The sequence below is a fragment of the Amphibalanus amphitrite genome, unplaced genomic scaffold (genome assembly GCF_019059575.1).
Source record: "Amphibalanus amphitrite isolate SeventyFive unplaced genomic scaffold, NRLGWU_Aamphi_draft 000424F_arrow, whole genome shotgun sequence".
In the NCBI taxonomy this organism is placed as follows: Eukaryota; Metazoa; Arthropoda; class Thecostraca; order Balanomorpha; family Balanidae; genus Amphibalanus; species Amphibalanus amphitrite.
Window position 1 is genome coordinate 497,743 of NW_024881918.1, and position 15,509 is coordinate 513,251.

Here is a 15,509-nt window from a genome sequence, read left to right on the forward strand (position 1 = left end):
ACCACAGGCCTACCCGACCTGGAGCCTCGAGGATCAGAGGTACGAGATGAGACTGCTGTGGACCTCCGGTGAACGCCCCGTCACTAACCTGTATTCAGCAGCGGCGCGGACCAAGCGGATGGAGGCGCGGCTGACCTGCCCAGAGCGGAAAGAGTACGCCCACCACCTGGCGGAACTGCAGAGAAACTGTGTCATCGAGGAGTCTCCGGCAGGCGACATAGGCGGCTTCTACCTGCCGCACCGGGGCATCTGGCGGAATGGAAAACTGCGAGTAGTTTTTGACGGCTCAGCGAGAGACCCAACCGGCCGCAGTCTCGACGACCTCCTGGAGACTGGCGGAAACCTGCTGCGCCGAGTTCCTGCGGTACTGCTCAACTTTCAACGGGGCGGGGTGGCAGCTCAGACGGACATCAGGTCGGCCTTCCACATGGTGTCCATCTCCGAACGGGACAGGAGGTACCTCCAGTTCCTGTGGGCTGACCAGCGTCTGAGGTTCAGACGTGTCCCCTTCGGCCTCAGCTGCTCCCCGTATGTATTGTATTGTATTGTATTGTATTGTATTGTATTGTATTGTATTGTATTGACAATTAAAACACTCTCCATATTAAAATGGCTATTTTGAGTGTTCGTTCGTTCGTTCGTTCGTGTATTTAGGAAACATCCATAAAATGGTTTTTCAGTGTTCCACGTCAGTGTACAATGTACATGATAAAACATTGGCATATTAAAAAAAAACTTACATTAAAATAGATGCGACACACTTCTTAAAGCTATGCATAGATGACGAGCTTCTCACGTGTAGAGGCAGCTCATTCCATGCTCTAATTGCACGACTAAAAAAGCAGCGCCGACCGAACTCCGTGCGCGAGCGCGGTATCTCCAGCTGTCCATCATCGGTTGCCCTAGTGCTGCGCGCAGCTACATCAGAACGACTGACGATGCGCGAACACAGCAGTTCTGGCGCGTCTATGCCGTGAATGAACTTATACATAGCATAAAGGTCGCGTTCAGCAATCATGACGTCTATGGCGCGCCAGCCGAGGTCGCGGAGTACGCCCGACACCCTCTCGCGACTACCTAGGCCTGTCACTATTCGAACGGCGAAGTTGATACACTTCTGCAGCCTGCGCTTCTGGGTTTTGGTACAGCTGCCCCAAACACACATGCAGTACTGCATTTGGGGGAACACAAGTGCCTCAATCAACAGTTTTTTGGTGTGACGAGGTATGCGACGCTGCATTCTAGCGAGCCCGATCAACACAGAGTAGCAACGCCGCGTGACCATAGATACGTGCTGTTCCCATGTCAGACTTGGGTCAAGCTGCACTCCCAGTATCTTCGCCGATTTGACAGGGACGAGTGTGGTATCACCGAAACGCACAGTCAGGCCACCCGCTATATGTTGGCGCGATGATTTGAGCACGAGCAGTTCAGTTTTTGAGGGGTTAACTTTTAGCCTGTTTTTAGTAAACCACAACAATGCATTTGACAAGGTTTCCTCAACACGTCGTTTCAAATCAGGTAAGTGTCCAATAAAATCGGTATCCAGAAATTGAGCGTCATCGGCGTAAAGTACAAGTTTCCCATGTGTTATATGCTGTGACAAGTCGTTTGAAAATATCAAAAATAGCACAGGGCCTAAAATAGAGCCTTGAACGACACCGTGCGTCACCGGCAGCGCCGCCCCCGTGCCACCTCTAACAGTCTGCGTACGTCCGGTAAGCCATGCCCGGAACCAGCGGTCATCAACGCCATACCAGCCCAGCTTTGTCAACAGATAGCTGTGCTCGACACTATCGAACGCCTTAGAGGTGTCGGCGGTGACCAATGACGTCACTCGTCCACTGTCGATGCTGTCCGCTATAAAGCTCACAGCGTCAAGCAGTGCCGCCTCTGTGGATCGTCCGGGGCGGAAGCCATACTGCTGCGGACACATGATGTGATGACTGGCGAGGTAGTCCGTCAGCTGTGAACACACCACTCGCTCACACAGCTTAGCGACCACAGACAGGACGGAGATCGGTCTGTAGTTTGAAGGGTCGCCTCTGTCCCCACCCTTGTGCAGGGGGACGACGGATGCAGCTTTCCACGAAGGTGGTAGCTCGGAGCGAGTGATGCTGGCGTTAATGATGTGGAGAAGATGAGGTCCAACCACGGGGAAAGTCATCCGTAGCATGTGTCGCGTCTGAGTTAAAAGGGGAGAACGAGTTAAAATGCACCCAAATCACAGCACTCAGTAAACATATCGAACCATTCACTCATCCCTAAATACGTAAAAACCACTCGGAAACAGAGAGTTTAAAACTTCCCATAGAGAGGCTCCTAAAATCATGGGGCAGGCGATTATATAACTGGGCGATGCTGTAGAGCAGACGGCGCCTCCCTGCTTCGGTCCTCACGCGTGGGAGAGCCAGATCAGTGTCCCGCCTTGTCGAGCGTGAGCGCAGGGAAGAGTTGGTCAGGATTTGAGAGGATATAGTCTCCGGCTCCCCAGTGCAGCGTATTTTGTGAAGGAAATTGAGTGAGTGGATTTCGAACAGCTGACGGGCGGTGGGCCAACCCAGTTCCTCTCGCACGTCCGATATGTGGTCAAATTTTCTTCGGCCAGACACAACGCGCAGCGCAAAATTAATGACTTTTTGGAGACGTTGTATGTTTTTGTCCGAGCCGTTTCCGTAGACCGAGAGACAATAACGGACGTGCGAGAGGACCAAGGCGCTGACCACAGTAGGCAGGAGTTCACTAGGGATGTGGTGACGCACGTGGGACAGCCCGATAAGAATACCGTTGCATTTTTGGACGAGGGCCGATACGTGAGAGTCCCAGGTGAGGTGCTTGTCAAAAATCACGCCAAGGTTCCTCACCGTAGGGCCCTCACGGATCGTGTCCTCACGGAACCGAATCGAGATGGGATCCAAGCCACGGCAATTTTGACGAGAGCCAAACATGATGAGTTCAGTTTTGAGAGTGTTAACTTTCAAACCGTTGGTATGAAACCAGGCGTCAAATGAGTCCAAAATTTGTTCCAAAGTTGCAATGAGATGAGGGAGGCAGTCTTTTTTGCCAGATAGTAAGATTTGAGTATCGTCAGCGTACTGCACCACGTGCGCCCCAGGGGCGTAGAGGGGGAGGTCATTGGCAAATATTTGGAACAGGAGCGGACCGAGCGAGGATCCTTGGAACACGCCGATAGGATTGGGCAGAGGATCGGAGAGGACTCGATTTCCTCGCCCGTCAGCTGTGCAAACAGATTGGGTATGGCCACGGCCCACGGAGGTAAGAAGAAAACCAGGTTGGATCGATAGAATAGGTTTGAAGTTTGGACAGAAGCTTTGTGTGGTCGATCACGTCAAAGCATTTGGAGAGATCGAGGAGACAGAGGAGAGTGAGTTCCTGTCGGTCGGTGGCAGAGAGGATGTGATCGGATACGGTGGCGAGCGCGGTTTCTGTGGAGAGACAAGAGCGGAAACCGTGCTGGGATGAGGAAAATAGATGGTTGCCAGACATGTAGGTGTACAGCTGCTGCTGAGCAACTTTTTCTACAAGTTTGGCAAAGGCAGGAACAATGGAGATAGGTCGATAGTTGGATGGATCAGTAGGATTACCGGCTTTGTGGATGGGGTATACGATGGAGTGCTTCCAGGATGCGGGAAATTCACAAGTTGTGAGACAGGTGTTGACGAAGTAAAGGAGGATGTACCTTCTGCTGCAGACCCTGTCCAGTCATATCTGTCGGTATCGTTCGACTGACCCGTCCCTCTGCAAGATGCTGGAGGAGGGACTGTACATAGATGATATATGCCTATCATTCCCCAACAGGACTGAAGCGGAGAGAGGCATGGAGAGGACGGTGCAGATCTTCGGCGACGCTCGAATGGAACTGCACAAGCTGCGCATCACCGGTGACGACGCTGAGGACTCGAGCATTCTGGGACTGCGCTGGAGCACCAGGACGGACCGTCTGGCGGTGTGCCTACCCACCCTGTCGGCCATCAGGACCAAGCTTGAGCTACTGTCCACCCTGGGTAAGCTGTTCGACCCTCTCGGTGTGCTGTCGCCCTGGCTTGTCGTTGGCAGAGCAGTCTTTCAGCGGACCTGGAAGGAGCAGCCGTCCGCGGGATGGAATGATGATCTGTCCCCTAACACGCTGGAGGAGCTATCCACCTGGTGCAGAGATGCGTCTGACCGTGATGTGTGGTTCCCCCGCACTCTGTTCACCCGCGCCGGGCCGGGGGGGGGGGGGTGTTTGAACACCCCCCCCTTGCGGTTTTTCGCAGATGTCTCAAAAACGGCGGCCGCTCCGCGCCGCCGTTTTTGGCACACCTGTTTGTGCATCTTTTCCGCACATGTTGTGAAAATTTCAGACCCAGGTCACCTTAGGTCAGGTCACCAGGTCACGCCAAGTGACCTCACCTCAGAAAAAAATGAGAATGCTCGTCATAGCTACACCGACTGAACGATTGCCTTGAAACTTTCAGCGATTGATTAGAGCAACACTATCTATAAAATGTTTATCTAGGAATTTTTATATCGGTGACCTAAGGTCAGGTCAATTTTGCGGCCTCTCCATTAGGTATAAGTCACTGGGAGAAAATTGAAAAGCGTCCGTTTTGCACGAACGCTATTCTAGACACTCAAACATCGAGATGTAGGTAAAATAAACACAAAACCAGAAAATGGCAACTGTGACCCCTCGTTATGTCCCCGAGGTCATCTCAGGTCACGAACAGAATCTAACAGTTTTTCGATGATAACTTCTGATAGAGGAGCGCTAGAGCGCTGAAAACGCCTTAGATGTGTTCGGCTCGACGTTGCGGATCGACTGATATGCAACATGACCTTTTCCGGTCAGGTCATGACCTTGACCTGAGTTCAAATTTTCAAGTTGACCTTTCAAGGTCAAATTATAGTTCATTCGACGCGTCTCGACGAGAAGAACACGATGCTGGCAAAAGTAATGTCATAGCTCTTTTGAGTCAAAAGTAATTGCCGAAAAAACGTTTTTCGTAAAAACGGCTATTTTTGGAGTTTTTTGCCCTCTGGAGGCTAAATTGTTGACCTGAGGTCAAATCTGAGAACATTACTCAGAAAGGTCTGTAAAAGGGCTATCGAATGCGCTTTTTGCGGCGCTGTAGCTCTATCGGTTCCCGAGATAGCCGTTGGCAGTTTCCAAAATGTTGAAATAGTCAACATTTTACCTTTGGTGACCTCTGGTGACCTGACCTTTGACCTGACCCAAAAAATGACCGAAGTGTTTTCGTCCTTATTTTTGACGTTCTTTCGATTGCCGCTTACCGCGTGTCGCTACGTGGCCCAGGAGCCGAGTTAGAAGGGGGTGTTCAAACACCCCCCGCGGCCCGGCGCGGATTAATCACCGATGACGTCACGTATCACGTGTTCTGTGATGCTTCGAAGCGTGCCTACTGCTGCGTCATCTACGCTGTGACCGATGGAGACTCTCGGCTAGTGATGGCGAAGTCTCGTTTGGCGCCCGTGACTCCTGCCCTCAGTGTGCCGAGACTGGAGCTGATGGCAGCCCTGATCGGATGCCGCCTGATGGAGTTTGTTCGCAGTTCACTGAGCCTGGACGCACCGCGAGTGGTCTACTGGACTGATGCCAAGGATGTCCTCTACTGGATCAGCAGCAAGAGGGCGCTCAAGCTGTTCGTCCACAACCGAGTGAAGGCCATCACCGAGATGTCGAGCCCCGAGCAGTGGCGTCATGTCCGTGGGGAGGACAACCCAGCTGACATCGGAACCAGAGGTATGTCCCTCGCTGTCTTGGAGAAGTGTGATGTGTGGTGGAAGGGACCCGCGTTTCTGAGGGACTCTTCAAGTCCTGAGCTGCCGCTGTGGGCCGCGCCTGGTGAGCGGCAGCTATCACCAGAGGCCGCTGTGGAAAGCAAGAAGGAGAGACCTGTAGTCAGAGAGAGTCTGGTGACCCAGAGGAGTGAGCCGATGCCGTTCGACCTCACCGAGTGTTCCAGTCTCGCACAAGCGGTGAACCGACTGACCTGGATACGTCGTTTTGTGTCCAACAGCCGCGCGCCGAAGGAGGACAGAGTGACCGGGCCGCTGAGTCCAGAGGAGAGGCGGAGTAGCCTTCTCTTTCTGATCAGAGTGTCCCAGATATGTGTCTACCCCGATGAACTGAAGGCAGTACGTTCGGGTGCGCTGCTGCCTAGCGGGTCACCACTGACTAAACTCCGCCCGCAGCTCAGTGAGGAGGGAATCTTGCTGGCGACGCTGCGGACCGGCGAACGACCAGTCCCGATCCTACCAGAAGAGGCGCGCATCATGACGCTGATCGTAGAAGAGGCTCACCGCCGGTGCTTCCACCAGGGGACGCGCGTGACACTGGCCCTGCTCACCGCAGAGTACGCGGTAAGGCGGCGGACCGTTCGCCGAGCTGTGGACTCATGTCGCCGATGCCGTCGCTACCGATGTCTTCCCTACAGGTCGCCAGAGGGGGTGCTGCCGAGTTTTCGCGTGCAGCCGTCCCGACCGTTCGCCAAGGTGGGCGTCGACTATTTCGGGCCACTGTACGTGGACGGCAGCGCTAAAAAGGTATGGGTACTTCTCATCACCTGCGCCACCTCCCGTGCTGTCCACCTCGAGCTAGTTCACTCCCAATCGACAGCTGACCTCGTCCTGGCCCTGAGGCGATTCTTTGCGCTTCGTGGGACACCGGCGCTCATCTACAGCGATAACGCGACGACCTTTCGCGCGCTGCTGGGTCAGCTCCCAAGGTGTGTCACCTGGCGGTTCATCCCTGAATCGGCCCAATGGTGGAGAGGCTTTTGGGAGCACATGGTGGGTGTAACGAAGGCGGCTCTGCGTGCATCGTTGCACCTCTGTCATCTCTCCTTTGAACAACTGGCTGTCGTTCTTTATGAGTTGGCGTTTTTTGTCAATCTGCGCCCCCTCACCCAGCGTGATGGGGAGGACCTGCTCACGCCAGCTCATCTGCTGTTCGGTGTGACCACAATCGATGGTGTCGTCACCGCCGTGAGTGATTGAAGCGCGTTTTATGGTTTGTGAGAGTGTGTAGTTAAAATGACGGCTGGTTAAATGAATCAAAATCATTTAGTGGTGCAGCACAGCCCGTCCTGAGAGATATATTCAATTTTGGCTTGGCAAACGGTTTCTGCGAAAAAACAACAACACGATTTTGACACAATGACGGAACAAATAACACATAAACACAGCGCCAAGATCACCGCCACTGGAACAGTCCGCACACTTACCAAACGTTACTCATGTCGCCTCGGCGGTGATGAATGTTCACTTGTTCAGGCTTATACATTTATCGATATAAACAAAAGTTCTGTTTCGTTTCAGGAAGTTCGTTCTTCGTTCGTGTCTTCGTTATTCTCGGCTTCGGTAACTTGTACAAATTTAGTTGAAATATAAGTCGTAATTTCACATCTTCCAATCAAAATAATGGGCTTATTAACTCAATAGCCCAAAAGCTCACTGGCTTTCAAATTCTTCTCATATTTTGCCTTTTCAATTTTCAAATATTTACACAAATAAAACATTTTTTCGCCACCTCGTGCATAAGTCGCTCCTGCTCCACAGCAGCGATAATCGAGGTCGCGACACCCTCCCCCCGCCAGTGTCCCACCTCTTGGGAACACTATACGTCAGCGTCATCAGCGGCCCCTTCAAGAAAGCACGTAACGTCAGTGAAGGGGCCGTGAAGTGGGCCGCTCAAGTTCCGTCTCTGCACCAGTCCAGCACACCATACCGCTCGCTCTCTCTCGTCTGCTGCTCCTGGGTCACCAGCTGATGTCGATCCTTCCTGCATGACGGAAGCGCCTCAGACATTCTCGTAAGGCCCCATGGTGTCGAGCTGATCCAGCCAGGATGACGTTCTCCCGTTGACGTCCACAGGTGCAGAGATAACGGCGCAGTAGTCGGACGGCTGTCTTGGCGGACGGGCTGTGCGGACTAGGTCATCAGGGTGTGTCTATCTGAAAGTCTATCGCCGAGACTAGCGCTGGCATATGTTACATGATATGAATGATGTGAATGATGTGTATGATGTGGTGACTGCAAACTAATCTGCTGTACTTGCTGTTACTTTGTGTTTGTGTGTCTATTTGTGCATGTTCAGTGCCATTCTTGGATCATATTCCTTGGCATCAGGATCACCACACATTCGTTCCTTCTGTCTTTCTTATAGTTGGTTTGCTGCTTCCTGAGGTCGTTCGAGGAAGCACACTTTGTTTGCTGGCCGTTGGTAAGTCAAACCATTGCCAGTTCTGAGTTGCAAGGAGCGGACGTGGCCATCAGCGCTTGGCGTAGTGCGGGTCACGGTCGCTAGCGGCCAGTACCCCCGTGGGGCTTGGTCGTCCACCATCATGACAACATCCCCGACTTCAATATCTCCGGTTCCAAGTGCCCATTTTTCACGTCGCATCAGATTCGGGAGGTATTCTTTCCTCCATCTTGTCCAGAAGTGGTTGGCGATCACTTGAGCATGTTTCCACCTTCTCTTGCTCAGTAGAGCTGAGTCATCAGTTGATCCTGGCGGCAGATACAGTTCTGGCGAGCCCAACAGGAAATGATTCGGAGTCAGTGGCTCGGGGTCATCTGCGTCGCCGCTGCAGTATGTTATTGGTCGACTGTTGACGACATACTCGACTTCTACCAGGGCTGTCGACAGAACCTCGTCTGTCACGACTTGCCGACCCAGCACAACTCGCAGGGCTCTCTTCACAGACGCTACAAGGCGTTCCCATATACCTCCCATGTGGCTCGCCGTGGGAGGATTAAAGTGCCACTCGATCTGTTCTTGGCTGAGCTCGTCCAAAATTTGAGACTGGTTCCACTCCTTGATTGCAGTTCTCATCTCCTTTTCACCGGCTACTATGTTCGTACCGTTGTCCGAATAGACCACTGATGGCTTGCCTCGACGTCCAAAAAATCTCCTCATGCCCATGAGGAAGCTGTCAGTGTCTAGTGACCACACAACTTCTAGGTGAACAGCTCGGGTGCTCAAGCATGTTACCAAAAGGACCCAGCGTTTCTCGGTCTTCCGGAATTTCTTCACTTGCAGCGGACCGAAGAAATCTAAGCCGACGCAGTGAAATGGGCGGGTCGTGTCAAAACGGTGTCGCGGCAGATCTGCCATCTTCGGCTGAGACGGCTTCGCCCTCCTATTCCGACAGAAGGAGCACGCATACAGCACGTGTTTCACGGTCGCTCGACCCCTCGGTATCCAATATTTGCTGCGGATCATACTCAGCGTGTGCTCCACTCCAGCATGCAATGCTCGTTCATGGGCGTCTTGTATTAGCATGCGCGTCACCTCATCCTTTCTACTTAGGATGACTGGATGTCTAGCATCTTCACATATAGGAGCGAGGGAGAGACGGCCGCCGGCTCGCAAAAGTCCCTGTTCATCCAGCATAGGTGACACGCTCAGCAGAGGGCTGGAGGGATGCACTGAACCGCTTGTTGCTATCTTTTTGATGTCAGTTGAAAATGCTCGCTGCTGCGCGTCTTTCAAAATCATCATTTTTGCCGACTCGATTTCAGGACCATTCAGTGCTGTAAGAACCAACGTACGTTTTTGCACAGCGGCTTTCAGGTTGTCGATGTATCTTTTGATCCATGCTACGATTCTAGTATACTTGTTCCATGACGAAAATCGTGCTGGATCTGGCAGTACTGACCGGTATGTCTGGACCTGAGTGCTCAAAATATGCGGAGTCCTTCTCACCTCTGGATCGGCGTGGTCCAGATCTGATGAACCCATTCCTTGAGAGGGCCAAAATTCTTCAGTTTTCTTCAGAAATTCTGGACCTTCCCACCATGACTCTAGGTCATTCAACGTGGCGCCGGAGGCTCCGCGGGAACAGGCATCCGCTGGGTTCAAATGGCCCGGGACGTGCTTCCAATCTTCGCAGGAGGATAAGTCCAATATTTCGGCAACTCTGTTCGCCGTGAACGTATGAAAGCGGCGGCTCTCATGCTGGACGTAAGCCAGTACGATCTTGCTATCTGTCCAGTACAGAGTACGGGAGAGATGGTAGGTGATTGACTGTTTGATACTTGCAGCCAGTCTACAGGCTAACACCGCCGCTTGCAACTCCAGTCGAGCTATGGTGAGCTGTTTCAGTGGTGCTAGTCGTGTTTTCGCCATAACGAATGAACAAAGAGCCGTCTGCTCACCTTCCCCACGGCGCTCGTTCGTCATTCTAACGTACGCCACAGCGCCAAAGGCCGCTTCTGATGCGTCACAAAACACATGAAGCTGGTATTCATCTGGTTCTTGTGTCAGCCTTGCTTTATAACAGCGAGGAATGCGGATATTTTCAAGGTAGTGAATCTCGGATTCCCATTCAAGAAATTCATGGCGCTCAGTTGCCCGCAGTTGGTCATCCCAGCCGTAGTTTAGTGACCACAGTCGCTGTACCAGTATTTTGGCGCGTAGCGTGAATGGGGCAACAATACCAAGCGGGTCAAAAATCATTGCCACTCGTCGAAGCACTCCTCGTTTCGTCTCTGGTACCTCTGTAAAGCGGCTCTTGACACCGATCAAGTCCATTTCCGGTATCCAAACACATCCCAGTGCCCGTTCCAAATCTCCCTTTTGACGCATTAAATCAACGGCGGGAATACCAGAGTTGTATTCTGAATCTTCAAGAACCTCTGAGTGACTGCTTACCCACTTTGCCAGTACAAATCCTCCCTGACCAACTATTTCCGTGACTCCATTTTTTATCATTTTGGCTTTCTCGACTGTTCTAGCCGAATGCAAAAAATCGTCCATATAAAAGCTTTGACGTATCGCTGAGACGATAACAGCAGATTCTGCGTCATCCCTGTGGTCATCTGCGGTTCTGTGAAGGACGTAGCTGGCTGCCACTGGACTACATCTAGCGCCAAATATGGTCACTAGCATCCTGTAATGGTCGGGCGTCTTAGACGTGTCCCCGCCTCTCCACAGAAACGTCAGCGCGGGCTGATCTTCGACTCGCATCTTCACTTGATGGAACATCTCGGTGATATCCCCCATAATTGCTACACGTTCCTCACGGAAGCGGATGAGGATCCCCACCAGGTTTTGCAGCAAGTCTGGCCCTGTGAGAAGATTGTCATTTAGTGACGTTCCTTGACATGATGCTGCTGCATCAAACACTACACGCAACTTTTTCTTGTTAGGATTTGAAACCCCGTGATGTGGGAGAAACCATGTCTTGGGGTTCATCTTGGCAGCTTCAACTTCCTCTTGTGTCAACTTGCGCGCATAACCCTTCTTAACGTATCCCATGAGCGCCTCATCGTATGCTGCCGCCTTTTCTGAATTCTTGCTCATGTTCTTCTCAGTTGAAAGTAGGCGATGGTAAGCTATATGGTAGTTGTTAGGCAAATGAACATCGTCTGTTTTCCACAACAGGCCCACCTCGTAACGGTCCCCAACTTTCATCGTAGTCTCGTCTAAAATCTGTATGGCTCGTCTATCTTCGGTAGACATTGATGTTTTATCCACGTATTTTGTACCAAAACATTCAGTACTCCACCATTCTTGGACATAGACTGGCACCTCTTCTGACTCTGTTTTTTGAACCAACATAATCTGCCGTACATGCTCAGGGACAAGATTGTGCAGTGAGCCGGAGAGCGCCCAACCAAATGCCGTCTTAACGGCGACAGGCTCCCCGGGTTTGCCCATCCTAGCCTCCAGTTGAAGTACAGCCTCGATAACATTAGCCCCAAGAAGAAGCTCAACCTTTTGTCCATTGTAACCGGCTATGTCAAGATCACGAATGTGTTTCCAGCTTTGCATGCGCTTTTCAAGACTCGGAGTTTTAACGTACAAATCGGGAACTGAAAATGCCTCCGAGACAAATATGGGTTTTGACCATGGCTCGTGGGCGGGGACAAGACTCAATGTCACCCTATGGGAAATTTGTTCCGTGCCGCGACCTCTCACCGTTTGGAGTTGGAGTCCTTGTTTCTCTCCGGTCAGTCCAAGATCAGTAAGAACTTCTTCACAGCAAAGTGATGTTTGTGATCCGGGATCGAGAAGTGCGTTCACGGCCCGGGACCGCCCTTCATTTCCCAGAATGCGAACACGCACGACCTGAAGCAAGGTGGCTGCGCCGTGGTCAGGCTTGGACGCAGCAGCTATAACTCGAGTACCGGGGCTGTCCGCCGTGTCCTCGATCCGCCTGGCCTCTACTTCTGGGATAGGTCGCCGTACCCTCTGGCTCCCATGCAGCAAACGATGATGACGCATCCTGCACCCCTCTAGACCGCACGGCCTGGCTGTTCTGCAATAGCGCGCCCTATGCCCCCGTTTGAGGCAATAGAAGCAGACGTCAGAAGAAGCGACAATTTCGGCCCTTCGATTTGCGTCCTTCTCTAAGAATGAGGGGCATGTGTCTACGTTATGTTTTTCTCCACAGTATATACAGGCCCCGGAATGTTCCACTTCAGTGCTGAGGGCGGCTCTGCGAAGCGGAACAGCAGTCACGTCATGTTTTTTGGCTCGACTCTGTCGGTTTTCTTCTGTTGCCACTGCCGCGTAATTTATAGCTACCCGTACTTGCCGACGCAGCCACATATCAAAATTTACCAACGTTGGTCTGGAGGGCTCCAAATCAAGCACATATTGGCCCCACTCTCTCTTCAGTTCAGAGGGGAGTTTTCTCGCCACGTTATGCAAGTTCTCTGAGCTATGCAAGTCACTTTCATAACCCAGATTTTCCAAGACCGAGACGGCAGAATGAACGGCCGCGTGGAACCGATCGGTTGATTCGGGATCTAAATATCTCGGCGAAGGACAGGAAAAAACAGCTGCTAAATTCGAATGCACAATGTCTTCCTCTCTTCCATAGCGATCTTGTAGCGCAGCTATAGCGGCGCGGTAAAGTCGACCGTCATAAAGCATTCCGGAGATTGTTTTTTGAGCTGGACCAATGACGGCGCCCTGGAGATGCGCCATCTTCTCTGTGTCAGTCAGGGCAGACTGATTGCCAACCAGAGTTTGGAAAAGCGCAAACCAGCGCGGCCATTCCCCGGGAGCTCCACTGAACTTGGTTAGCTCTAACCTGGGGAGATTCTTCAACTACCGCCATCGGTACCAGCGTGATGTCCAGTATGTATGGCCCGCTGGAATCCAGCGGCGGCAGGAGCGGAGGATGTTGAATCAACAGGGTTGGGCTCTCCCGTCACTTGACGGCTTGGATTTCCTTCCATATCCACACAGGGTCTATCGACAAAATCATCACGCCTCTCCCATTGCAATTCATTTTCGGCAGCGAGTGTTAACTTTGCTTCTAACTCCGCTGTTGCTTGTGTATCTCTTGCATTTTCAAGTTCATTTGCTCTTCTCAACTCTTCTTCTTTTCGTTCTCTATCATGTCGATTTTTAAGCTGCTGCAGCTCCATTTCTTTAACTTTCAATATTATTTCCGTTTTCTTTGCTTCAGATATGTGAGAGACTGAAGAACACTCGGAGCCATTGGCTGATGCATCCGGTTCGTCCTTCCTATCCACCAATGCCTTCTCTATCTGATCCATTGTATCATGGTACTGACATTCTGCTTCTGCCACATAGCTTTGGGCCTTCTTTATTTCATCTGCACCATCGAGAGTTTCGATATATTCATCATTTTTTACTTGCAAATTCGCCAAAGCTTCATCGAGCTCAGACATCATTTTCAGCAGACTAGTCCGGCTCCCCTTAGCATCGACCGCGACTTGTGCCCTTCGTCTGAGTCTTGTGAGTTTTGCCAACGCGTACTGACGGCTTTGTTTCCCCTTCGATGATGCCTCAGACATGACTGTTTTTAGCTAAGAAACTTCTTGGATTAACAATTCAGCGAAATAAGTCAGATAACTGAGAGGGATGTATGACAGAGACCTTTGAGCGTTTGAAACTGTCGTCACCGCCGTGAGTGATTGAAGCGCGTTTTATGGTTTGTGAGAGTGTGTAGTTAAAATGACGGCTGGTTAAATGAATCAAAATCATTTAGTGGTGCAGCACAGCCCGTCCTGAGAGATATATTCAATTTTGGCTTGGCAAACGGTTTCTGCGAAAAAACAACAACACGATTTTGACACAATGACGGAACAAATAACACATAAACACAGCGCCAAGATCACCGCCACTGGAACAGTCCGCACACTTACCAAACGTTACTCATGTCGCCTCGGCGGTGATGAATGTTCACTTGTTCAGGCTTATACATTTATCGATATAAACAAAAGTTCTGTTTCGTTTCAGGAAGTTCGTTCTTCGTTCGTGTCTTCGTTATTCTCGGCTTCGGTAACTTGTACAAATTTAGTTGAAATATAAGTCGTAATTTCACATCTTCCAATCAAAATAATGGGCTTATTAACTCAATAGCCCAAAAGCTCACTGGCTTTCAAATTCTTCTCATATTTTGCCTTTTCAATTTTCAAATATTTACACAAATAAAACATTTTTTCGCCACCTCGTGCATAAGTCGCTCCTGCTCCACAGCAGCGATAATCGAGGTCGCGACAGATGGTGTTGTGTGCCCGACTCTGACGGAGTCCCCACTCAACAGAGCCTGGAGGCACCGCCGGAGGGTGTCTGACCAGCTGACTCGGCGGTGGAACAGCGAGTATCAGCGCGCGCTCCGCTGCTGGCACCGGTCACCGCGGGGGCAGCCGAACCGGACACCGGAGGTGGGAGACGTCGTGCTCGTCCACAACGAGGGGCCGCGCGGACGGTGGCCTCTCGCACGCGTGACCGAGCTCCTGGTCGGACCGGACGGCCAGACCCGCGCCGCGATCATTCAACTGCGCGGTCGCCGTACGCGCCGACCTCTCAGCCGGCTGTTTCGGCTGGAAGCGGCCCGTGAGGCGCCGTGAACCGGACCCGGATCGGTGGTTAGTCTGGTGACACGGTTGCGACTGTCCCGGTGCGCGCGCGATGCGTTGTTGTGATTTGTTAAGTTGCTGTACCTGTTTTCTGTTCTTTCGAAATCTCGCCCCGATTTCGAGTGGGGAGTATGTGCGAGTTTCCCCCTAAATACTTTCATCGCCGAAAATTACCCCTAAGTGATTGCTGCCATTTTTATTTGGTAGCCTGAGTTGAGGCCAGTGGCGCCACACGCAACAATACAGAGTCACCTGTGAGACGCCGTGCTGTTTGTGCATACCGATGCTACCAGAGGGATACCGACCGAAGATTTCACCGATTTAACTACATTAACGTAACGTAACTTTCAACACCCTCCCACCTTCAAAAAAGTTAATGAATTGGCATAAAAGTGATGTCCAATGGATGAGAGTGAGCAAAAAAAAGAATATCTACTGGTGTACGTTAATTTCCATCAAAAAATATTCAGTTTTTTTTTTTACATTACACTTATCATTTATTTCCCGGGGCCTACGCTGTTCATACTTATATTTTACACTTATTATTTATTTCCCGGGGCCTACGCTGTTCAAATGAAGTCATTGGGAAAGAGTTATTTGGTATTTTTAAAGTGCGACCGATGTTGCGCGCAAAGCAGCAT

At 51.3% G+C, this 15,509-nt stretch overlaps 2 protein-coding genes and 1 long non-coding RNA gene across 4 annotated transcripts; 1 reads left to right on the forward strand and 2 right to left on the reverse strand.

Annotated features, from left to right (window-relative positions):
* Positions 1–5,447: 5,447 nt before the first annotated feature.
* Positions 5,448–15,126, forward strand: LOC122391174. 2 transcript variants are annotated; one of them, XM_043384856.1, is made up of 2 exons: positions 5,448–6,384; positions 14,553–14,652. In XM_043384856.1, the coding sequence occupies exons 1-2, from the start codon at positions 5,470–5,472 to the stop codon at positions 14,580–14,582; spliced, it is 945 nt and encodes a 314-aa protein (XP_043240791.1). In that variant the 5' UTR covers positions 5,448–5,469; the 3' UTR covers positions 14,583–14,652. The 2 variants fall into 2 exon arrangements, 1 of the variants encoding a protein (XP_043240791.1); XR_006258297.1 differs by lacking the exon at positions 5,448–6,384 and adding an exon at positions 12,572–12,596 and having other exon boundaries at positions 14,553–15,126.
* On the reverse strand, positions 7,085–10,541 carry LOC122391173. Its single transcript, XM_043384855.1, has 2 exons — positions 7,248–10,541; positions 7,085–7,147 (listed from the first exon to the last, which is right to left on the reverse strand). The coding sequence occupies exon 1, from the start codon at positions 10,481–10,483 to the stop codon at positions 8,183–8,185; it is 2,301 nt and encodes a 766-aa protein (XP_043240790.1). The 5' UTR covers positions 10,484–10,541; the 3' UTR covers positions 7,085–7,147; positions 7,248–8,182.
* On the reverse strand, positions 13,989–14,456 carry LOC122391175. Its single transcript, XR_006258298.1, has 2 exons — positions 14,152–14,456; positions 13,989–14,051 (listed from the first exon to the last, which is right to left on the reverse strand). It is a non-coding gene; the product is annotated as an uncharacterized LOC122391175 (long non-coding RNA).
* Positions 15,127–15,509: the final 383 nt, after the last annotated feature.